Genomic DNA, 23919 nt, shown 5'->3' with positions numbered 1-23919 from the left:
TACAAACGCTTTTTGGATGAGGCGACAGGACTCCCAACCTAATAGGTGCAACGGTGTACCGGGATCGAAAGGAGGAGGGAAGTGAATCTTTTGTATAATTTCCAATTTAACTTTCACCCTCCAATATCCCCTTACATTGATATAGCCATATAGGGTTCTTGCCAGTGTGTAGCTCCGTCAGGCTCGTTATAAAGATGGACTTTCCAGGTCCCCCCCGTAAGTATCGCTATACTTCACCGTGTGGACTTGTGTTGTTTTAGTTATGGTTTGTATTAGCAAAGTTGCTATGCTTGTCCTTGTATTGGGACGTTTACAGTTGTTAACGTTGGGGGAGGGAGGCTCGCCGCTAGATAGTGCACTTGATGCTGTGGCACAGGCCCTGGCTGTTGTGAAATACAAGACCATTACTCAGATATGTCTATGCAGGGTAAATATAACAGTGACCGGGAATGTCCGTTGCATGGGTTTCGCTCCATAAACTACGCCGGATACACGCCCTATTGCATAGGAGGAATGTACATGTCGCGCTATTGCAGGAAATCCACCTCACACTTACGGAAATCTCTAAACTGCGCTGGAAATGGAGAGGGCAAATGTATAGCACATCCTACTCGGCATTTGCCAGAGGGACATTGAGCTAGGGTACGACATTGGGTGGCATTTGCACCACTAGAACAGCGTATTGACCAACAAAGCAGATATAGGATAGTGAAGGGGATGTTGGATTGGGAACAACTGATCCTGGGGAGGGTCTATGCTCCAAACTATGATCAAGATGTCTTCCTTAGAGGCCTTAACACCATCTTGGCAGACTGGGCTGATATCCCGTGGGTGCTGGGAGGAGATTACAATGCAAAACTGGACACCCAATTTGATCGCTCCCACCCCCCACTCTTTGGAGCAACATCCCTTAAACAAACGGAATTCCTGAAATCATGGGCACAGGGGTGGCTATTGGAAGATGTGTGGCGGCTACGTAACCCCACTCACCACGAGTATTCCTTTTATTCCCCACCGCACTTATTGCATACCAGGCTAGATAGGATTTTCTGCTCGGCCGCTATATCTACACATATCCATCACACAACATACCTGGGAAAAACTCTGTCGGACGACAACCCGCTAGAGATCACGTTGATTTGGGGGAGGGTCCCCACCCCAGTCCCCACTTGGAGATTATGGCCTCAGCATTTAGAATACACGGTTTTTAAAGACAGACTAGCCACAGTTATTACTAATTACTTTACTGAAAATACTAATACTGCCTCCTCCTGCCTTGTGGAGTGTGATGCGTTCAAGACTGATACGGGGTACCTCTATAGGGGTGCTGGTGGGGGCAAGACAGGAAATTAAAAAGAAACTTGCGGCATTGGAGGCTACCCTGCAGGATCTGGAGCGAGATGCCAGTACTGTGGGTGCCACACAATCCCATTTACAAGACGGCAGGATCAGACACGCGGAACTCCTCGAAGATCTCCGCTTGATCGAGTACAGGGCATACTCTCAACGGACGCATACTGAGGCGGATAAGGCAGGAACCTTATTAGCCCGATTGAAAAGGGATGCCCCCCCCCCCCCCCGGTAATAATACCAGAAATTGTACTACAGGACAGCGCTAGTGTACATACACAAACTGCAATAAACATGGCCTTTAAGGAATACTATACAGCACTCTATCTCACACCTGAGCCAACGCCACTGGAACTAATACATAGATTCTTGGATGGTCTCCCATACCCCAAATTGCTGAAAGCAGTGCAGAAAGAACTAGAAAGTCCCATTACTAGGGCAGAAATTAAAGAGGCCATCAAAGCACTGCCACGTAATAAGACCCCAGGAACGGACGGTCTCCCAGTAGAGTTTGACTCCACGTATGTGGATAAGTTGGTACCACACCTTGAATGCTTATATATAACAGCGTATGACACCCATAGGCTCCCACTCAACTATGCAAGCGTTGGTAATAACACTCCCTAAACCGGATAAAGAAGTGTGTGTTATGGCAGGTTACCGCCCCCTGTCTCTCCTGTCCACAGAGTATAAGATACTCAGTAAAATTCTAGCATGCCAGATTCTGCCCTATCTCCCCAAGCGGATCCATTTAGACCAGTGTGGATTCTTCCCAGGCCGCAACAATTCTTTAAACATACGTCGCTTACATCATGTAATGGAGGCTGCAGCCCAAGTCTCAGAAACCGCAGGGTGTATAACACTTGACCTCCAACAGGCGTTTGATACTGTGCATTCGGATTATATGTTTCAAGCGTTACACAGATTTGGTGTACCACCCAAATATATTTGATGGGTCAAGCTCCTATACACTGCTCCCACGGCTCGGGTCCGTACGGGCCCTCACATTTCCGATTCATATCCAGTGTCAAGGGGCACTAGACAGGGTTGCCCCCAATCCTCTATCCTGTTTGCGTTAGCCCTGGAGCCCCTTCTCCTAAGAATCCGGATGGAGGCCGGGGACAGGGGTATCCTTATAGGTAACACCAATGGTATCGGCGTATGCGGACGATTTAATATTATATCTTAACAATTTACAGGACGGCATTGAGCCTGTCCCCTCTATCTTTAGCCAATTTGAGTCCATTTCCGGTTTAAAAATTAATGGCGCAAAATCATATGCATTCTACATGTCCTACAGGGACAACCCCGGGGCTATCCCCTTTGGTCCCATTAGGTTGTCAGTTGCAGCGGCTACCTTCAAATACCTAGGTATCCAAATACACAGGACGACACAAGATCTAGTAGATGGCAACCTTATGAAAGCTATACGGTCATTACGGACCCAGGTTGCTTCATCCCTCCCTCTCTCGGTCATGGGTAGGGTGGCGATATCCAAGATAGTCGTGCTGCCAAGGCTGCTTTATTTCTTCACTAACCTACCTATCCTATTTCCACACAGTATATTCCGCACACTGGACAATTTGCTAATTGACCCAATCTGGGGGAGGGGCCGCAGGAGAATTAGTCTGGCAAAACTCAGATTGAGGCCGGGAGAGGGTGGGCTGGGAGCCCCTGACTTTAGAGCATATTGCATGACCAGTCAGCTGCAATGGTGGTTGTACTGGTTGGCTGGACGCAATTTGCACGAGATTGATTACACTCCGCGGACACGGACTCCGGGATTACTGCACACATGGTTACATCCGGGGACCCGCATACCTCCTGATACCCCTCCCCTGCTGAAACTGGCCCCAGCCTACTGGAAGCGCTCTTTACACTACACCAGGACTGCTGCCCCCTATTTGGATAAATTACCATTCTGGGGATACCACTTGCCACAGGACTGGTTACTGCACAACGTATTCAGCAGTGGACGCAAGAGGGAGTGGACACATTAGGTTGTTTATTTACTGATTGAGTGCTGGTGAACCATAATAACTTTACCCAAAACTGGGGGATCCCTCAGACGCTGTTTTTACTACATGCGGCGATTATACATTATGTTAAAAAACAATGGTTCGCCTATGGGGGCGGAACCCCCAGTGCATGACTTAGTACACGCAGTGTACTTAATGGGAAGAGGACGCCACTTGGTCCGATGGTTATATAGAGCCACCCAGGCACACGCTGGTCTATCACTGGCTCCCCTACGTGTAAAATGGGTGGGAGACATTGGGCGGAGTCTCACGGATAAGGAATGGGGAACCGCCTTAGAGCATCCTAAGAAAGTGTCCAGGAATGCTAGATTTAAATACATCCAATACATGGTGCTACACAGAGCATATCTTACACCACATCGTTTGAACTGTATATACACAGATGCCCAGCTCACATGCCCTAGGTGCAGAGCGGCAGATGCGGACTTGTTCCACATGTTATGGACCTGTCCAAAACGAAGTAGTTTTTGGGCACAAATAAAAGATATAACAGCAGACATCACCGGCACCACGGTATGAAACGCAGCTGAAAGCTGCCTTCTGGGAGTACACCCCCGCCCTAAACAACGGAAAACCCAGTATAGATTTGCGAACCTGGCCAGGATACTGGTGATAAGAACCATTACTATGAGGTGGAAGTCTGCGTATCCTCCTCCATTACACATGTGGCACTCGGAGATGGTCCGATGGGGAGCGGCAGAAAGCGCAGAGCTACGGCGTGAGGGCAGCGCAAAAAACCCATCTCCATGGACTGGGACATTATGATGGAATCACTTAAAGATGTGAATGTAATGGAGCCGACTGTATCACAGTCAGAAAAATGCTTCAACATATGCGTTGAAGCATTAGTGATGGTGTTAGCTATTGTATAGTTAGTACCCTGTGTGAATAGTTAATTGCCACAAGGTTCTCCGGCGAGCCTAATGGGAGGGTAGTGGGTGGGTGGGTCGGTTAAGTAAGAAGAAGTGGGCTTATGGTATTGCATGTTCAGATACCTTTGTTAATACGGAAATGGACTGTACATCTGGATATCATAGATAACAGACATACTATGTACAGAGACTAGCTATCAGGTTGAATTAGTAATACTGTGTCAACACTCATAGTGCTAAGATGGAACAGCTTTGCATGTCCATGATGTTACAGGTATGGATTCATGAATAAATGTCTATGTTGTAATGCTGACGTATTTTATAAAACTCAATAAAAAGATGTTAAAAAAAAAAAAAAAAAAAAAGTGGAGGCAGCATCCGGGATGAAGTCACACTTTAGCCAGTATGGTCATTTCAAATTCCTTTATTCTTCTATGTGTAAAAACATAGGACAACAGCCAACAGCCAACGCGTTTCGTTCCCTTCATAGGAACTTCATCAAGGCAAAAGGTTTTTGGGATGGACCACGTTCCATTTGATGAATCAAGGCAATAATAAGCCAAATAAGAAGGACAAAGTGGAATCTGGTTTCTGGAGAGAGTTCCGCTCACATGTAGATGCTCTTTAGTGTCTGCATGCGCAAAAATGATATTAGGACTGGACGGTGGAATCCAACAGTACTGCTAACGACAAGCACCGGAGCTCCCACTCGGCATCCCGAATAATTTGGGTAACAATCGCTTTTCAATTGATTACAGTTGGATTCCACCTTCCAGTCCTAATATCATTTTTGCGCATGCAGACACTAAAGAGCATCTACATGTGAGCGGAACTCTCTCCGGAAACCAAATTCTACTTTGTCCTTCTTATTTGGCTTATTATTGCCTTGATTCATCAAATGGAATGTGGTCCATTCCAAAAACTTTTTGCCCTGATGAAGTTCCTATAAAGGGAACAAAACGCATTGGCTGTTGTCCTGTGTTTTTACACAAAGAAGAATAAAGGAATTTGAAATGACCATACTGGCAAAAGTGTGACTTCATCCCTGGTGCTGCCTTCACTTCTCTACAACAGCATATCAGGACTGGATAAGCTACACATTTCTATCCTTTTGACAAAGAAAGAATTTAATTAGAATGAAAAGCTGAACATACCTTTGAGCGATTTCTTTAGTGAGGTAAGAAGTTATCTGCGGATAGATACCATACTTAAAAAGTTTTCATCCACACCTAACAATGAGATAAATGCCTAGCGACACAAGTGCAGTGACAAGATGCCCCGTATCACGAGTGACACCTTCAGCCAGTCCTAAGTGTCTGGGCACAGCATTCTGCAAACTGATTTTACAGTCTGGATCTCTGGTTGTGAAATCAAAGCTACCAGTCTCAGAATGCAAAGCTCTATAGGCTAAAACTCCAGAACTGGTTGAAGAGGACACATGAATTGGGCATCTTGGTAATTATGTGCATGGATACATCAAATATATTAAAAGAAAAAGCATATCAACGCAAGGCCATCCACCTGAAAAAATTCCACTGTTTTTGGCCAGTGTCCTGACTCGCTCAGGCAGTAATGGGTTATGAGGTGAAAAAAAGACTCACTACAATTCAGAGCCTCAAAATTAACTCAGACCACTAAGCAATCCTTTCCTGAAGCAGCACCAGCTTTATATAACTTCCCAGTCAGCTGGTAACTCAACCCACTCTATCTTTTACAAAATTACTAAGAGCACATCCACTCCAAATAAAATAACCATCCCATTTCTACCTACCTCTGAGTGTAGGCTATTTTTCAATTGTAATGTTCTGTTTTCATGAAAATGATATTTATACCACTGGTGCCAGTTAGCCATAGGAGCTGTTTTACTTGTCTGGATTTTGTGTTTGGTCTACTGGTTTGATGTTATTTTATTTGGTGTTCCGCATTCTAAGCGGAAAAATCTGCTTTGGGTACAAATTTCAACAGTTTTCATTTTCACTGCTCCCAAAAGGTTTTCATTACCATGGTGGTCTATATATTTCAGTACAGGTACTAACGTTCCACTGCAATAAATGTTTGTATTCGAATGCATGAAAGATCGGATTCTCACTGCACTGCCCAATACGAATGATTTCTGCGAAAAATGCATTTCTACCCAATAGTTCAGTAATGAAAACTTCACATGCATTATTACTAATGGAATTGAGTGAAACTGGATTCCTTAACCTAGAGTGATTCCTTACCTCTTGGACAACCAATAGCAAACCCATCAATTTCACATAATGCACATCGTTCCTTAACCTTTAAGTCAGGCGGTACCCAAGACCTTTTCATTTTACAAAAATTATACATTTAATATACATTCTCCGAGGAGCTTTCAGCAAGTCCTCTAAACTCATTGAGCTGTTGTTGCGCCATTAACATTTCAATTTTGCCCAATTCATCCATTGGCTAATCTCACTGTGAATGATGACATTCTTTGCTTCCACAAGGAGCACATCTAGTTAAATGTAGCTCCCTTCAGTGCCAGGGACTACTATGGCAATGGGTGCTTTTTAAGAACACGACAAAATGACTTTTAGCCATTTTATTTCTTAGCTTATTGAGAGTCCAGCAGTTTTCTCAAAAATAAAATTGTGAAAAAACCATGAAAAAACAGAACCAGAATAGACAGAGCCAAAAGGCTGGGGTCTATTGCCAAACCCACTGATTTTGCCAATGCTGGTTATGATATTGTCAAAAGGCTTAGAATGAAAGTTGCAAGCAGCATTCATCAAGCCAAATCTAAATAATGCATTCAGCTAACTAAGAAAACAACTTGAAATACAAATTTGACACTACAGTTAACAAAACCTAAGACATTCTCTAAAGCAATTAAAAAAACCTATTGGACACTCAGCCCTATCCCATTAGCAAAGATCAGGGACGCCTTCGATTAGCTCTTCATTCAAAAGTTTAAAGACCTCTTTGTGACCAAATACGTTAACCTGCAGGATATAAAGTAGCTCTCATCCAGACATTGCCACATGCGATAAAATATTAACTTCTTGAAGCTGTTGAGACCGGTTATGCTTACAAATCATGGTCAGCAACGACGGTAAGGAATATGGTTACATGACTAAATTTTTTTAAATGCAGAATATTCCATAGTTTAAAAAAATAAAAATAATAAGGAACTGCTACGCAACCACTTAAAAGTGGTTGCTCACACCTTTGTTAGGAAAGACTTCTATTAACACTGGTGTCCTCACTTTTGCATTTAATAAACTGTCTACTGCAGGTCTACCATTGCCTTTAAATATTTTTAGTATCTTTGCTTTTTTTAAAGTTCTGATCAGGGCCTCTCACAAGTAATTAGCTTTGTATTACATAACATAAAAGCTTCAAAGTCTGGCTATTACTCTAAATAAATAATTATAATAAAACTATCCAAGTAAAGCAAAGGCACAGAATGTTTTTCACACTTTACACTGACTTACCTACACTATTTTGCCTGGAAAAGAGTTAATACTTACTTGGAGCTTTGCGCCAGTCGTATGGGGCCCCTCTGACATCTTGATCCCTTGTATAGCCCCATTCCACCATACTCTCTACCAATTTGAAAAAGTAAATGCCTGCAAACATGGTGTAAATATAAAACATGACCTGTCAGTTTACGTATTGGAATAGTTAAAAAAACACACAGAAAAAGAAAACCACCAGCATCATAAACAAGAACTCGTTCATGTAGGACATGAGATACCTAGATACCAATTTGTAGTTACAATAATGGGAGTTGAAGTAAAAGCTGTAGTTACTCCATTTCTGTATAGCCAAGACCCAAAACACATACTTTGACATACTTTTACGGAAGGTTAATACTAATATGGTTTAAACTTTTATGCTTTCCTACTAGGACTCTGGGAAAACTCATTTAAGAGGTATTCTAAATAAGGAGTCATTAATTACATAGGCTAGATCCACATGAGGAGTTAACAAACCACAGGTAAGATGAGGAATATGCTACTTACCAGTATGCATCTGTTCTTGGCATGTAGAGCTGCAGAGTTGTACACTTAGCATAGATCGCCATCTGGTGTTGGGCCCGGATGTTTGCAGTTTGTTTTTCTTCTTGGACAGTCTTTGGAAGTCACGAGTTTGGTGACTCCTCCTTCGGTCCGTACTGCGCATGGGCTTCGGCTCCATCCTCAGATTGTTTTTCGCCAACAGGGAAATGATGGAGCGTAGTAATAACAGTGAGAAACCCATGTGTTGTATCTAAATAAGATGTACTGGAACGGATACAGGTAGCCGGGGAGGCGGGTGGGCGTGTACAACTCTGCAGCTCTACATGCCAAGAACAGATGCATACTGGTAAGTAGCATATTCCGTTCGAGGCATATGAGCTGCAGATTGTACACTTAGCATAGATTATATAGCAGTACCCAACCCTAGCGGCGACCACCGGTATCCGTTGCAGCTGTTTGAAAAAGTGTCTTTAGTACAGCCTGGCCCACCCTAGCTTGCTGCTTGGAATGCACATCTACACAGTAGTGTTTTGTGAAGGTGTGCGGTGTAGACCATGTGGCTGCCTTGCAGATGTCATCTAAGGGTATATTCCCTAGAAAAGCCATAGAAGCCCCTAACTTTCTTGTAGAGTGGGCTTTAGGGGGAACAGATAATGTTCTCTTTGCCTTTTGATAGCAAATTTGTATGCATTTTACAATCCACCTAGCTATCCCGGATTTTGAAATGGGGTTGCCTTTATGTGGTGGAGAGAAGGAAACAAACAATTGTTTAGTCTTCCTGAAGGGTTGCGTTCTTTGTATGTAGTATAGTAACGCCCTTTTTACATCGAGTGTGTGTAAGGCCCTTTCTGCAACAGATTGGGGTTGCGAAAAGAAGACAGGTAATTCCACTGATTGATTGAGGTGGAAGGGGGAAATGACTTTGGGCAGAAACTTCGGATTTGTGCGAAGTATGACCTTGCTGTGATGCATTTGTATGTAGGGTTCCTGTATGGTGAACGCCTGTATTTCACCAACCCTTCTAAGGGAAGTGATAGCTACAAGGAAAGCTGTTTTCCAGGTGAGAAACTGTAGCTCACATTTGTGCATTGGTTCGAAGGGCGGACCCATTAGACGTGTAAGAACCAAATTTAGATTCCATACAGGGGAAGGTGGTGCCCTGGGAGGAATTACTCGTTTAAGGCCTTCCATGAAGGCTTTAATAGCGGGCACTCTGAAGAGTGATAAATGCTGCCTGTTTTGTAGATAGGCAGCGATCGCTGCTAGGTGTAGGCGTATGGATGAATATGCCAGGTTACACCTGTAAAGATGGAGCAGATAGCATATTATGTGCTGTATGGATGCATCTAGAGGGTTGATTGTATTGTTACGGCAGTAAATTACGAATCTTTTCCACTTTGCGGCATAGCATGCTCTAGTGGTAGGGCGTCTGGCTTCCATGATGATGTTCATGCAATCAGGGGGAAGGTTAAGGTATCCGAATTCTAGGATTTCAGGAGCCAGATCGCCAGGTTGAGCTGAGCTGGGTCCGGGTGCCTGATTTCTCCATGGTTCTGGGTTAGGAGGCATGGGGATAGATGCAATTTTTGATGTGGTACCACTGACAGTTGTAGTAGCGTGGTGTACCACGGCTGCCTGGCCCACGTCGGAGCTACCAGAATGAGTGTGAGGGAGTGCTGTTGTAGCTTCCTGACCACTAATGGAATTAGTGGGAGAGGTGGAAAGGCGTATGCAAATCTGCCTGACCAGTTCATCCATATCGCATTGCCCTTGGACAATGGGTGTGGGTATCTGGCGGCGAAGCTTGGGCATTTTTTGTTTTCGTGGGTGGCGAAGAGGTCTATCTGAGGATGCCCCCACTGTTGGAAGAATGGGTGAAGAACTTGTGGATGCAGTTCCCATTCGTGTAGTTGTTGTGTTTGTCTGCTGAGCAGATCTGCCATGGTGTTTTGTACGCCTGGAACGTGCTGTGCCAGGAGAAAGATGTTTTGGGGAATTGCCCATCTCCATATGCTCTGGGCTAAGCGGGAGAGCTGGGGAGAGTGTGTCCCCCCCTGTTTTTGTATATAATACATCGCAGTCATATTGTCTGTGCGAATGAGGACTGCTTTGCCCGAAATCTGTTTTTGGAAAGATTTTAGGGCTAGAAAGATCGCCAAGAGCTCCAGGTGGTTGATGTGGAGCGATTTTTGCTGTGGCGTCCATAGACCTTGCATGGTGAGGTGTAGGAGGTGCGCTCCCCAGCCGGAGAGCGATGCGTCCGCTGTTAGAATCACCTGAGGAACCGGGTCCAGGAACGGCCGCCCTTTGGAAAGGTTTGTGGTGTTCCACCACTGCAGAGAGTGATGTGTGCGGCCGTCCACCAACACCAGATCCGTCAGCTGACCCTGGGCCTGGTTCCACTGTTGTGCTAGGCACTCTTGAAGTGGACGCATGTGGAGTCTTGCATGGGGCACTATGAAGATGCAAGACGCCATCATTCCTATGAGCTTCATAAACACTCTTGCTGGAAGAGAGTGTTGAGGAAGGAATGTTTTGCGTAAGGCTTGAATGCTTGTGATTCTGGCTGAGTTTGGATAGGCAATACCCTTGGAGGTGTCTATAGTGGCCCCGAGATATTGCTTTGTGTGAGATGGTATGAGGTGGGACTTTTGGTAGTTCACCGTGAAGCCTAGCTGGTGGAGCAGTTGGATGGTGCTGTTTGTATGCTGCACACATTGGTCGTAGGACGCGGCTTTTATCAGCCAGTCGTCCAGGTAAGGGAAGACGTGAATGTGTTGACGTCTGAGGTGTGCTGCTACTACTGCTAGGCATTTGGTAAACACCCGCGGTGCGGTGGTGACCCCGAAGGGGAGAACCGTGAATTGGTAATGTTGCCCGTCCACCACGAACCTGAGGTATTTCCTGTGAGAGGGGTGTATTGGAATGTGAAAGTATGCGTCTTTCAGATCCAAGGTTGTGAGAAAGTCTCCCTGGCAGAGGAGTGGGAGGACTTGCTGTAGGGTGACCATGTGAAAATGGTCTGAGTGTATGTAGGCATTTAGAGGCCGGAGGTCGAGAATGGGTCTGAGGGTCCCGTCTTTCTTTGGTATTAAGAAATATAGGGAGTAGACCCCTAGATTTTGTTGATTGACGGGGACCTGCTCTATAGCGTGTTTTTGTAGGAGTGAGAGTACCTCTTGTTTGAGCAGTGTGGAATGTTCTTGAGACATTGGACGGTGCCTTGGTGGGATATTGGGTGGGGTAGATGTTAGTTCGAGACAGTACCCTGACCGAATGATTTGGGTTACCCATTTGTCCGATGTTATGGACTCCCATACGTGGATAAAGTTTTGTAGTCTGCCCCCGACCGGAGTGGAATGGTCTGGGGGGAGCGGAGGGGAGTCATTGTGCGGGGGGGGTGGCAGAACGGGTGTTGTTGGTTTTGCCCCTGCCCTTATTGTTGTTACCCCTGTAACCACCTCTCTGATTGCCCTTTGAAAAGGTATTTTGAGGAGGGGACTTGTAGGAGGTAGAGGCGTTATCGGTGGAGGAGCCTCTGCCTGTGCCACGAAAGGACGAGCGTCGAAAGGAACGTTTGGAGGCTTGTGTTTGGAGTGCCCCCATAGACTTTGCTGTGTCTGTGTCTTTCTTCATCTTTGAGCGCTTCGTCTACCTTTGGCCCAAAGAGTGTTTCCTGGTCAAAGGGGTGATTGAGTATGGATGCCTGGACTTCAGGCTTGAAACCTGAGATCCTGAGCCAGGCGTGGCGACGAAGCAGGACACTGGTATTTATGGCCCTAGAAGCAGTGTCGGCTGCATCGAGGGCACACTTAATGGAGGTGTTTGTAATTAGTTTACCCTCCTGTATCAGGTCATGAGCCTTGTGCTTGTATTTTTCTGGAAGGTGCTGCATAAGAGCCTCTAGTTCGTCATAGTGTGCTCTATCATATCGCGCAAGCAGTGCTTGTGTGTTTGCAATGCGCCACATGTTTGCAGCTTGGGAGGCGGTGCGTTTACCAGACGCGTCCAGAAGTTTAGATTCTTTGTCTGGCGGTGGGGCATCTCCTGAGGATTGGGAGTTAGCCCGCTTTCTAGCTGTGGAGACAACTAGGGAATCTAGGGGAGCAGGGCCCTTGATGTAAGCAGGGTCTGTGGGTGCCGCCTTATACTTTTTCTCTATTCTAGGGTTCAGTACTCTGGCTCTGACAGGGTCTTTGAACACCTCTGTAGCGTGCTTGGTGACACCCTTAAGCATGGGTAAAATGGAAGTGGATTTGTCTTGTATATCAAATGTATCCAGTAGGAAGTCATCTTCTACTGGTTCACTGTGCATGTCCACCCCATGGTAGTGTGCTGCTCTCTGCACAAAATGGTGAAACCCTAAGGAGTCCTCTGGAGGAGACGGTCTTGATGGGTATAAGTCGTCCTGAGGTACATTGGGTATATCAGGGTTATTGTAATCCTCCCATGGATCTGGGGTCCCTGGTGGAGTGGGATCCATTGGGGCGTCCGCCGGGTAATTGTCCGGATCCCCATCATCCGGATCTGGGGATGGGGTCGGATCGTAGTGAGGTACAGGTGGCGGAGACCTGTGAGGTGGAGGTGGTGGAGGAGGTGGAGGGGGTAGGGGAGGCGGTAGTGGGGAGGGCACTCTGAGGGGAGAAGTAGCAGAGTCCTTCCTTTTGGGTGGAGGAGGAGGAGCCGGAGCATCAAGGCGTCTTTTCTTGGTAGTTAAAGTCAAAAGCCCAGTTTTAGGATCTTTAGACAAAGTCTTTTGTAAAGGGTCTGGTGTAAACAGAGCCAATGGTGTCGAGTCGTCTGTCGGCACCGGTGATTTCGGAACCGGGGGTTTCGATGGTCTGTGTGCGCCATGCTTTTTTGAGGTCTCCGGGTGTTTCGGCGTCGAATGATGTTTCGGCGCCGGAGCATCGGTGGTTTCGGAGTCGAGCTGGATTTTGCAGTCTTCGGTGCCGGATGCTGTTTTTCGGCACCGGGTGTCGGCTGGCTCGATCCCGAGCTGCCATGAGACTTTGGGAGCTTCGACACCGGGCCCGAAGGTGGGGTGATCGAAGTTTTGGTTTTGGTTTTGCCCAGGCCGGCAGGCGAGGGAGTAACCTGAGTCTCTTTGGTTTTCGGTGTGGGGGTAGGAGGGGGCATATTACTCACGGCCCGCTGCGCTGGTGTAATGTCCTCCACGTCGGAGTCGTCGGCCTCGGAAGCGCTGACGACGTCTTCCTCCTGCTTGGTGTGTGTTTGCCCCGAAGCTTCGGCGTCGTCTCCGAAGATGTCCGGTGGAGCTGCGGAGGATGAGTGCGCCATGGTGCGTCGAGCTCTTCGATCTCGGATGGTCTTCTTCGATCGAAAAGACTTGCAGGCGGGGCAGTCTCTAGCCTCGTGTTCCGGAGAGAGGCAAAGGTTACACACCTGATGGAGGTCGGTGTGGGGAAATTTAGACCCACATTTTGGGCACTTTTTGAACGGAGTCCTTTCCATCGGCCGGGACCGGAGTCGCGGAGGGCCCGAAGGCCGGTGTCGATGAACGGGATGGAGAAAGTGCCGCTTCGAGAGATGAAGATGATGAAGGAACTCGAAGAATCGAGGATTTTCCGTCGAGGCTGGAACCGTAGAAGTTCGAAGCCGGAGCACGAAGTATCACATCCGAGCCCGATGGCGGAAAAAAACAATCTGAGGATGGAGCCGAAGCCCATGCGCAGTACGGACCGAAGGAGGAGTCACCAAACTCGTGACTTCCAAAGACTGTCCAAGAAGAAAAACAAACTGCAAACATCCGGGCCCAACACCAGATGGCGATCTATGCTAAGTGTACAATCTGCAGCTCATATGCCTCGAACATATATATACGTTATAGTTAGGCTCAGGTTTCACTCTTACAAAGCCAGTGAATTTCAGCAGTTAGTTTCCTGAGGTAACTATAGCTTAAGCGCGGCAATGCACTGCTTATGACCACACATATTACATCACTTGTGACATGGTCAGTGACATCACTAATGACATCACTGATGACACCATCCAGTGAGTGCGAGGATTTTGTAAGAGTTTATGATTGTTAAACATATATACTGTACTACAAAGGTTAAAGTAGTATACTAGGTGTACTACTGAGTGATACTACTTCTAATATATATCATGTGAGTGGTTGTGTGACTGTATGCATCATTGTGCGTATGGATGTGTAAGTGGCTCTATGGGTGTATAAGTGAGTGTGTGAGTAGCCGTGGGGGTGAGTGAGATGTTGTGTAAGTGGCTCTATCGGTGTATAAGTGAGTGTGTGAGTAGCCGTGGGGGTGAGTGAGATGTTGTGTGAGTGGCTATAATGGTAAATGTGGGGGAGTGTGTGAGTAGCCGTGGGGGTGAGTGAGATGTTGTGTGAGTGGCTATAATGGTAAATGTGGGGGAGTGTGTGAGTAGCCGTGGGGGTGAGTGAGATGTTGTGTGAGTGGCTATAATGGGGTGAGTGGGTGAGTGAGTGAGATGTTGTGTGAGTGGGTGGGTGAGTGGGTGGGTGAGTGGGTGGGTGGGTGGGTGAGTGGGTGGGTGAGTGGGTGGGTGAGTGGGTGAGTGGGTGGGTGGGTGGGTGAGTGAGTGGGTGGGTGAGTGAGTGGGTGGGTGAGTGGGTGGGTGAGTGGGTGGGTGGGTGGGTGGGTGAGTGGGCGAGTCGGTGGGCGAGTCGGTGGGTGGGCGAGTCGGTGGGTGGGCGGGTCGGTGGGTGGGCGGGTTTTCGGTGGGTGGGCGGGTTTTCGGTGGGTGGGCGGGTCGGTGGGTGGGTGGGCGGGTCGGTGGGTGGGTGGGCGAGTCGGTGGGTGGGCGGGTCGGTGGGTGGGTGAGTCGGTGGGTGGGTGGGTGAGTCGGTGGGTGGGTGGGTGAGTCGGTGGGTGGGTGGGTGAGTGGGTGGGTGGGCGAGTGGGTGGGTGGGCGAGTGGGTGGGTGGGCGAGTGGGTGGGTGGGCGAGTCGGTGGGTGGGCGAGTCGGTGGGTGGGCGGGTCGGTGGGTGGGCGGGTCGGTGGGTGGGTCGGTGGGTGGGCGGGTCGGTGGGTGGGTGGGTGAGTCGGTGGGTGGGTGGGTGGGTGAGTCGGTGGGTGGGTGGGTGGGTCGGTGGGTGGGTGGGTGGGTCGGTGGGTGGGTGAGTCGGTGGGTGGGTGAGTCGGTGGGTGGGTGAGTCGGTGGGTGAGTCGGTGGGTGAGTGGGCGAGTGGGCGAGTGGGCGAGCGAGTCAGTGGCTGGGCGAGCGAGTGGGAGAGCGAGTCAGTGGCTGGGCGAGCGAGTGGGCGAGCGAGTCAGTGGCTGGGCGAGCGAGTCAGTGGCTGGGTGGGTGGATGGGCGAGAGAGTCAGTGGCTGGGTGGGTGGATGGGCGAGCGAGTCAGGGGCTGGGTGGGTGGATGGGTGAGAGAGTCAGGGGCTGGGTGGGTGGATGGGTGAGAGCGTCAGGGGCTGGGTGGGTGAGAGAGTCAGGGGCTGGGTGGGTGAGAGCGTCAGGGGCTGGGTGGGTGAGAGCGTCAGGGGCTGGGTGGGTGAGAGCGTCAGGGGCTGGGTGGTCCAGGGAAGGTATGGCTTGGCAGTTCGGGCTGGACTCGTCCCATGAGGCACAGGGTCAGAATGACTTGTATATGGCCATGTCTGAACTGGGGTGGCAGAGTGGGCTAAAGAACGGTGATGGATCAAACCCAGATCTGTTGACTGGGTGTGAGTGTTTGATTGGTTCTGATGCTCCGTCTATCACCACCCCCTTTTGTACCGCTTTGTTCGCCGTAAGTTGGCAGGGTATGCTCAGATTGTCACAGAAAAAGATGCTGTTGATCCGTCAGGATTACCGGGCTCTGCAGCACCTGAAGGCGCAGCACCTCCAGAGGAGTCCTAAGTATGCGCATGAAATTTCTTTCTCCAGAAGCCCAGACAGAGCTTCAGTGGTGGCTCAATCACATGCAGGCTTGGAATGACAGATGCCAGTTGTCAGGGATGGGGCGCCCACTGTGGAGATATTACCACAGTGGTCAGAGCGAGAGGAGGCTCTCCACATCAATTGTCTGGAACTCCTCGCAGGATCTTTCACAATGCAGAGTTTAGCGGCTAACAAAGTGTCTTGTGTCATCCTGCTGAAGATGGACAACATCTCGGCAGTCAGATATATAAACCACCTGGGGGGTACCTGGTCCAAGGTACTGGCAGCCTTGGCCAGGGACTTTTGGAACTATTGTCTGGAACACAAATTATCAGTGAGGGCGGAATACCTACCGGGGAGACTCAATCAGTCGGCCGACTGACAATCCAGACACCTGAAGGACTACAGGGAATGGAAACTGGATCCCTCTCTGTTTGAGAATTGTGGTTTGTTGGGGCCCATGCCAGATAGATCTCTTTGCGTCAAGGCTCAACCATCAACTTCCACCTTCCTTCAGTTGGCGACCGGATCCTCTAGCAGAGGCGACGGACGCCTTCCTGAAGGATTGGAGTCCGTTTTGGGGATGTGCGTTCCCCCGTTTTTAATGATAGCCAGACTCACGGCATTGGTCAGGAGACAAAAGGTGGAAGTGATCCAGGTGACACCACTTTGGAAAATCGCAAGTATGGTATCCGGTTCTTCTGGAACTTTCTATGGATTTTCCAATCCCCACTTCCCCCGACTCCTCATCTATTGACGGACCCTCAAGGCAACTTGCACCAACTGGTTCAGGATGGTACTCTTCTACTGATGGGTTGGAGAATTACAGGGGACGTTGGAAGTCCCAGGCCTTCTCTTCACGGGTTGTCTCCCTCATCAGAAGAGCCTGGGTCCATTTTGCCGCAAAGCGATATGGTTCGGCATGGAGGAAATGGTCACGCTGGTATCTGAGAAGGGATCTTGATCCTGTGGGGGCAGATATAGTGCATACTGTCATTTTTTGTCCGAATCGGTTGACAAGGAGTTGGCTTACCACATTATCAACGAAAGCAGATCGACGATCTTGGTGGGACATATGCCTATTCATGATGTTCTGGTAGGGGAACGCCCACTAATCGGTCATTTCCTAAGGGGTATTAGACTGTCTTTCCCTCAGGAGCTGAAGTACTCCTCCCTTTGGGATGTTAATGTTATGCTCATAATGCTGCACTCGTGGCAGGCTAATCAGTATTCGTCTCATAAGGAGTTAACAGATAAGTTAGCACTCCTGTTAGGTCTCATTTCTTGCACAAGAGTTTCTGATGTTCGAGCCCTAGTTATTACTATACATATATTTACCCCAGAAGTGATGTCATTTACTATTTCATGACGCACTGAATCCAATATCAGAGTGGTTCACTACCCAGCTTTTGCGGTTCATCTAAAGTGGTGTGTGATCTGTTGCTTGAGAGCATATGAGACTGTGACTGAGGAATATACATCACCTGGGATGGCTCAATTGTTTATTTCCCTCAAGAAACCTTTCAAACCAGTCTCAGCAATGGGTCCTACAAGAAACAGGTACTGATACGTCTTCCTTGGGGGTTCATTCCGCGAGGGGAGCTAGGGCGTTGAAGGCCTTCTCCCTGGGAGCCGCCTATACTCAGAATGGCTGATAGGTCTTCTGATTCAACTTCTAAGACCTTTTATTTTAAGCTGATCACAGGCATGGCTTCACTGGTGGTCAAACACCTTTAAACTGGCATAATCTGAGCCTCCGGTCCAGACAGACTAAAACATTTCCTAGCGATCATGAAGGAAAATTTCAGATCTATTAAGGACATGGAGATGTGGATTATCCCTCCCAATTGGGTACAATCTATTACTCTCCCTGTATCCGAAGAAACCTTCGGGGTTGGAGAAGTATGTTTTGAAGGTTGTTGTCAATACAACGGTTTATTAAAGACTCTTATACAATATTTTGTTCTGAAATATGCCCATCATTATGTTAAACATGGACCTTAGTAATCTGTAGATATCCTAATTGCTATAAATGTCTGTTGATGATCAGTTTTAGACATGATTGATGGATCTGGGAATTTATCGTTTGTATCTTGTCATTTTTCATTCGGATCAGACCAGAAGAAAGATTTTTGAAAGAAAAGTCGAGTTTAGGATGTTTTGCTCAAAGAAAGAGGAAATGCTTTTCCTTTATGTTGGATATATGGAACTGACTGTGGTTTTTATGTTGAGTTTTTGCAAAAACTCATGGGATTTCTATTCTTTAGATTAAAATGTTTGGTTAAGGCTGCTGAGTTAATAAAGGAAAGAGTAAAGCATAATACTCGCTGATGGAGCTTTTGGCTGCCTACTGTAGAAGGGGTCAACACCTTTGGTAAGAATGCAGTCCGAGCCCTCAGCTCAAGAGTGTGGAAAAGAATGTAGAGTAGGGTAGTTGTACTGAAGGTGCCCGCAGTTCACTCATGCGACTAGCTGACGTAATCACAATGAGGAAGACACTTTTCAGGGTCAAGAAATACAGTGAGCAATGATGCATAGGCTCAAATAGTGTACACGTAAGAAATGTCACGACCAGGTTAAGGTCCCACTTGGGCATCAATCATGATTTGGGAGGGAATATGTGTGTCAAACCTAATAACCACGTCAGAACTGGTTAAACAAATGCAGTGGGTCTAGCATATGCAGAAAGGCCAACAAATACTTTCAGTGCCCACTCCAAGGACTTTCTGGGGTAAGGAAAAAACAAACCGAACTTCCAAACATTTAACCTGTAAGGAGTCAATGTTTTCGAACACTACACCAAGAAACAAATGTATCCCAGTGTCTGGCAATGACGATAACATCTAACATTTCAATCACCATCTCAATTATAGTTAATAGAGGTGTGAATTTTGGAGGTTTAGATGTAGTGCCTTGCCCTGTTGGACAGGCCTAAGTGCCTGCCAAAGTGGTAGCTTAATTGGAGGAACGATACTCATGCTCCATAGTTTCAGGTACCACAGTTTCCTAGCCCAGTCCGGGGTAATTAAAGTGACATGGTGCAAGCTGTTTTGATCTTCCAGACTTGTGCTAGGAAAGGAAAGGTGTACGGAAGTCCCTCACTCCATTGCAGACGGAAAGCGTCTCCGAATAAGATCTCTTGTTGAAACTCCAACTCGCATAATCATTGACTCTGTGTGTTTAACTGTGGCGAATAGGTCCAGCTAGGGCTGTTCTCACTGATCGAATATGTCCTGTACCATTTCGGAATGCAGATGCCAATCAAGACCTGTCAGATGTCTGCTCAATTCGTCCACTTTGGCATTCCGGGATCCTGACAAAGTGGCTGGCTACTAAAAAAAAAATGTATGCTGTTCCAACCGCTTCCAGAGGTGTAAAGCCTCTTGGTACAGGACCCAGCACCCCACTCCGCAGTGCGTGGTCCTTGAGGTCCTGCACCAGCCTCCCTTTGATGGATGTAGGAAAACCTTTTGGGTCAGATAAATAGCCCACAGAGGCTGCTGATCTCCATCTTTCTTATATGACAACCCCACCTCGTAATGCAGTAGCGAAGCATCTGTCACCACAGTGAGCTCTGATAAGGGAAGGGAGAGAAGTCTGCTGAAGAATAAATTGGGATTGGTCAGCTACCATTGCAGATCTTGGGCAGTCTCCCTAAAGACATCGATGAAGTAGGAACAGCAGCCTCGATGCCGGCTCACTGGGTTTTCAGGTTCCACTGCAGGGTCCACTGGTGCCACCTAGATTTGCTGACAAGAATGATGCACATGTTAAAGAGACCAAGAAGCCTTTGAATTATCCTCCGTGATATTCAGATAATAGCCCAAATGTCTAGGGATTGATGCAGTGGAGGAGAGGCCTTGAACAGCACTGTGTCCAAGATCGCCATAATGAATGGAAGCCACTGTGAAGCAATCAGGTGAGACTTCAGCTTGTTTATGGCAGTGACACCTGGTGGTCTCTGAAAATAATGGGGAGTAATACTAGACATGGGTTCACCTAATATTTTCCAAAATGAAAGGGGTATCCCCTTATGCCAAGAATTACATACAATATGTCAGAAGCCGACTTTTGTCATTGATACTACTCATATAGCATGAGTGACTAATGTGTCAGCATTTTCTCATGGTTTGCTTCCCCAAATAGGCCTCCCAACATTAATCTGCCTTGGTTACCAATTATTACTTCCAGTACACTAGCAGCAGCAGTTTGTCCTAGCTGTCCCTCATAAGCCAAGAATTACTTCCAGTATGTCAGGGCCAGCATTTTTCAACAGCTGTCCCCCGTTATGCCAAGAATTACCTCCAATATGCCGGCAACGACGACATCTTTGGTGTCTCCATAAGGCACAAATTACCGTAAGTATGATATGGTCAAGCAGCAGAATCATAAGCATAAAAAACATTAACAAATACTCTTACTCACACTCACTCGCTTTTTCAGTCACGCTCTCGCCACCTCACTCAGTAATTCACAATCTCTCACTTACTCATTCTGACTCAGTCACTCACAAAAACGTACCCACAAACTCAGATTCTCTCACTCTCAAACGCACTTACGCACACTCACTCTTTCACAATCACGGACCCTCACTCACAGATAAATGCATACAGGGGGCTCCGATTTGAACTCCTGGTGCACAGGTGCTCTGTTTTCATAAATAGGTTTCAGAAGGCTCCGGGGCCCTTACGCACCTGCTGCACAATTGATAGCTGCACCTTGACCCCACCCTCCCACTCCTTCTCATAATCTACCCCTCCCTCCGACTCCTTTACTTACTCCCTCCCTTATTTATACTCCGTCTCTGTCTCACACTCACCAAGTGATTCCCACTAATGTTTACACTCATTGTGACACTTATAAACATCGAACACACATAATCAATAAGGGGCCTTGTATAACGTGCTACTCACCCATGAGGGTCTCAAGGGGCCTGGGGGGTTGGGGGGGGGGTTCGGCTCCGGAATCAGTTGAAGAGCCAGGTCTTGAGGTCTTTCCTGAACGTGTGCAGGGTCGGGGACCGTCTGATGTTCACAGGGAGCTCGTTCCAAGTCTTGGCTGTGATGTAGGAGAAAGCTCTCCCGCCGGTTCTGTATCTGCGGGGGGCATCTGCCATGGCGAGGTCGGCGGAGCGGAGGTTCCTCTTAGGTATGTGGCAGGATAGTCTCTCGTTGTGGTATTTGGGTCCGATGTTGTGTAGGGATTTGTAGACATGGGTGAGGAGTTTGAAGTTGACCCTCTTCTCGACGGGGAGCCAGTGGATGCCTCGTAGGTGTTGGGTCATGTGCTCATGGCACGTTGTCCTGAGAATGAGTCTGGCTGCGGCGTTCTGGATGGTCTGAAGTCTACGCAGTAGGGTTTTGTTGATTCCGGCGTAGAGAGCGTTGCCGTAGTCTAGTCTGCTGGTGATGAGTGCGTGGGTGACTGTCCTTCTGCAGTCGGGGGGATCCACTTGAAAGTCTTACGCAGGATGTGAAGGCAGTTGAAGCTGGTGGAGGCGACGGCGTTGATCTGGCGGTTCATGGAGAGGGAGGAGTTGAGGATGACGCCGAAGTTCCTAGAGTGGTCTGTAGGGGTGGGTGGGCTCCCGAGAGTGGAGGGCCACCAGGCGTGGTCCCAGGCGGAGGTGCAGGGACCGAGGATGAGGACCTCGCTCTTCTCTGAGTTTAGCTTCAGGCAGCTGTCCTTCATCCAGGCTGCCACGTTCTTCATACCTTCCTGGATGCAGTGTTTGGTGTCTTCGGGATTCTTCGTGAGTGAGCGGATGAGCTGGGAATCGTCGGCGTAGGATACAATGCTGAGCCCATGCTGTCTGACTATGGCGGAGAGGGGGGCCATGTAGATGTTGAAGAGCGTGGGGCTGAGTGAAGAACCCTGGGGTACTCCGTAGTTGATATCCGTTGGTTCGGAGGAAGGTGGGATGGGAGGAGTTGGATTCTCTGGGTTCTGCCGGAGAGGAAGGATTGGATCCAGCTGATTTCGGCTCCTTGAATTTCTGTGTCGTGTAGTCTGGATGCTAGAGTGTAATGTGAAACGGTGTCGAAGGCTGCGGAGTGGTCTAGAAGGATGAGGGCCGCGGTATGCCCCTGGTCGAGTAGCATGTGGATGTCGTCGGTGGCGGCGAGGAGAGCGGTCTCGGTGCTGTGGAATCCCGACTGGGAGGCATCCAGGATGGAGTTCTCTACTATGAAGGCAGTCAGCTGGGTGTTTAAGAGTCTCTATATGACTTTGGTCGCAAAGGGGAAGAGAGAGATGGGCCGGTATTTTTTCAGGTACGTAGGGTCGGCTGACGGTTTCTTGAGGAGGGGTTTTACTTACGCCCCTTTCCAGTCGTCTGGGCAGATGCCGGATCTGAGGGCGGCGTTGATAATGTGTCCCAGTTCAGGTGCAATGGCGGTGGCGGCCCTGTGGAAGATGTGTGGTGAGCAGGGGTCCCTAGGGGCTTCGGAGTGGGTTCCCTTCATGATAGCTGTAATGCATTCGAGGGTTGCCAGTTCCCAAGACTTAATGGTCGGCTTATCGGCGGTGGTCGGAAGGGAGGTGGTGTTCATCGTTGGTTTGTTAAAGTTGTCGTAGAGGACTTTTATCTTCAGGTGGAAGTAGGAGCTGAGCTTATCGCAGAGTTCCTGGGAAGGTGTGACGTCCGTGGCTTCGCAGGTGTGTTTTGCGAGCTGCTGGATGAGGCTGAACAATTCCTTGGCGTTGGTTGCGTTGGCCTGGATTTTGTCCCTTATGAACATCCGTTTGGTGTCTCTTATGTGCTGGTGGTATTCCTTCAGGGCGTTCTTGTGGACGTCCCATGCTTCCATGGTTTTCAGGTTTCGCCAGGTTTTCTCTAGTCATCTGCAGGAGCGCCTGGCTTCTTGAAGTTCTGTGGTGAACCAGGCGGCTTTTGGCGGGCATTGTATGGCGGAGGGGTGCACACTTGTCGGCCCAGCAGGTGATCCAGCAGTGGAGTTCCTTGGCTCCGGAGTTGGTGTTGGTTGTGGCGCTGGAGGGGAGGGGGGTCCTGAAGGAGGGTGGTGTTTAGGAGTTACTCTGTGACTTTACTCCAGTTGCCTTGTGGTGAGCGTAGGGCAGGCTTGGGTGCGGTGGTGGTGTTGAAGGTGAAGTGGACGCAGTGGTGGTCGGTCCAGGGGGGCTGGGTGGTGTGGCGGAGGTGGATGTTGGTTCCTCCCGCGAAGATGGGGTAGAGGGTGTGGCCCACTCTGTGGGTGGGTGTGTTGACGAGCTGCTTCAATCCTAGGTTGTCGAGGAGAACAGTGGAGTCGGGGGTCATTGCCGAGGTGAAAGTTTAGGTCACAGAGTAGGATGTAGTCCATGGAGGTGATGGCGTGAGGTGCGGAGAGCTCGGCGATGGTATTCCCGTGGTGGGTGCGAGGACCTGGTGGTCTGTAGATGAGGGTGCCGTGTAGCGTGGTCCTGGGGCTCGTCTGGATCTGGAAGTGGAGGTGTTCAGTGTTGGAGTGAGGGTCACACGTGCTGGATGTGGAGAGGCGGAGGGGGGTCTTGTGTGTGATGGAGAGTCCTCCTCCTGGGCGGTACTTTCTCTGGATCTTGTAGCCGTCAGGGATGGCGGTGGCGAGGTCGGGACCGGAGGAGTCATTGGTCCAGGTTTCCATGAAGAAGGCGATGTCGGGCGAGAGGGTGTCGAGTAGTTCCCAGATCTCAATGGCATGTCGGTGCAGGGAGCGTACGTTGAGCAGGATGCAAGTCAGGTTTTGGTAGTGTGTGCGACGGGCGTTTCTACAGCGGTTGCGGGGGCTCTGTCGATGGTGAAGGATTTGCAGCAG

The 23919-nt window shown here is 48.6% G+C and overlaps 1 protein-coding gene across 1 annotated transcript in view; it reads right to left on the bottom strand.

Annotated features, from left to right (window-relative positions):
- PLA2G15 (phospholipase A2 group XV) overlaps positions 1-23919 on the bottom strand; it is a 155804-nt gene that overhangs the window by 53209 nt on the left and 78676 nt on the right. Inside the window, exon 4 of the mRNA XM_085639340.1 lies at positions 7756-7854. Within this exon, the coding sequence (XP_085495466.1) occupies positions 7756-7854 (99 nt within the window). The remainder of the gene's footprint in view (positions 1-7755; positions 7855-23919) is intronic.

This window comes from Triturus cristatus, chromosome 12 (assembly GCF_964204655.1).
Source record: "Triturus cristatus chromosome 12, aTriCri1.1, whole genome shotgun sequence".
NCBI classification, from domain to species: Eukaryota; Metazoa; Chordata; class Amphibia; order Caudata; family Salamandridae; genus Triturus; species Triturus cristatus.
The sequence above is the reverse complement of the archived record's forward strand: the minus strand, read 5'-3'. Positions and strand labels throughout refer to the sequence as shown.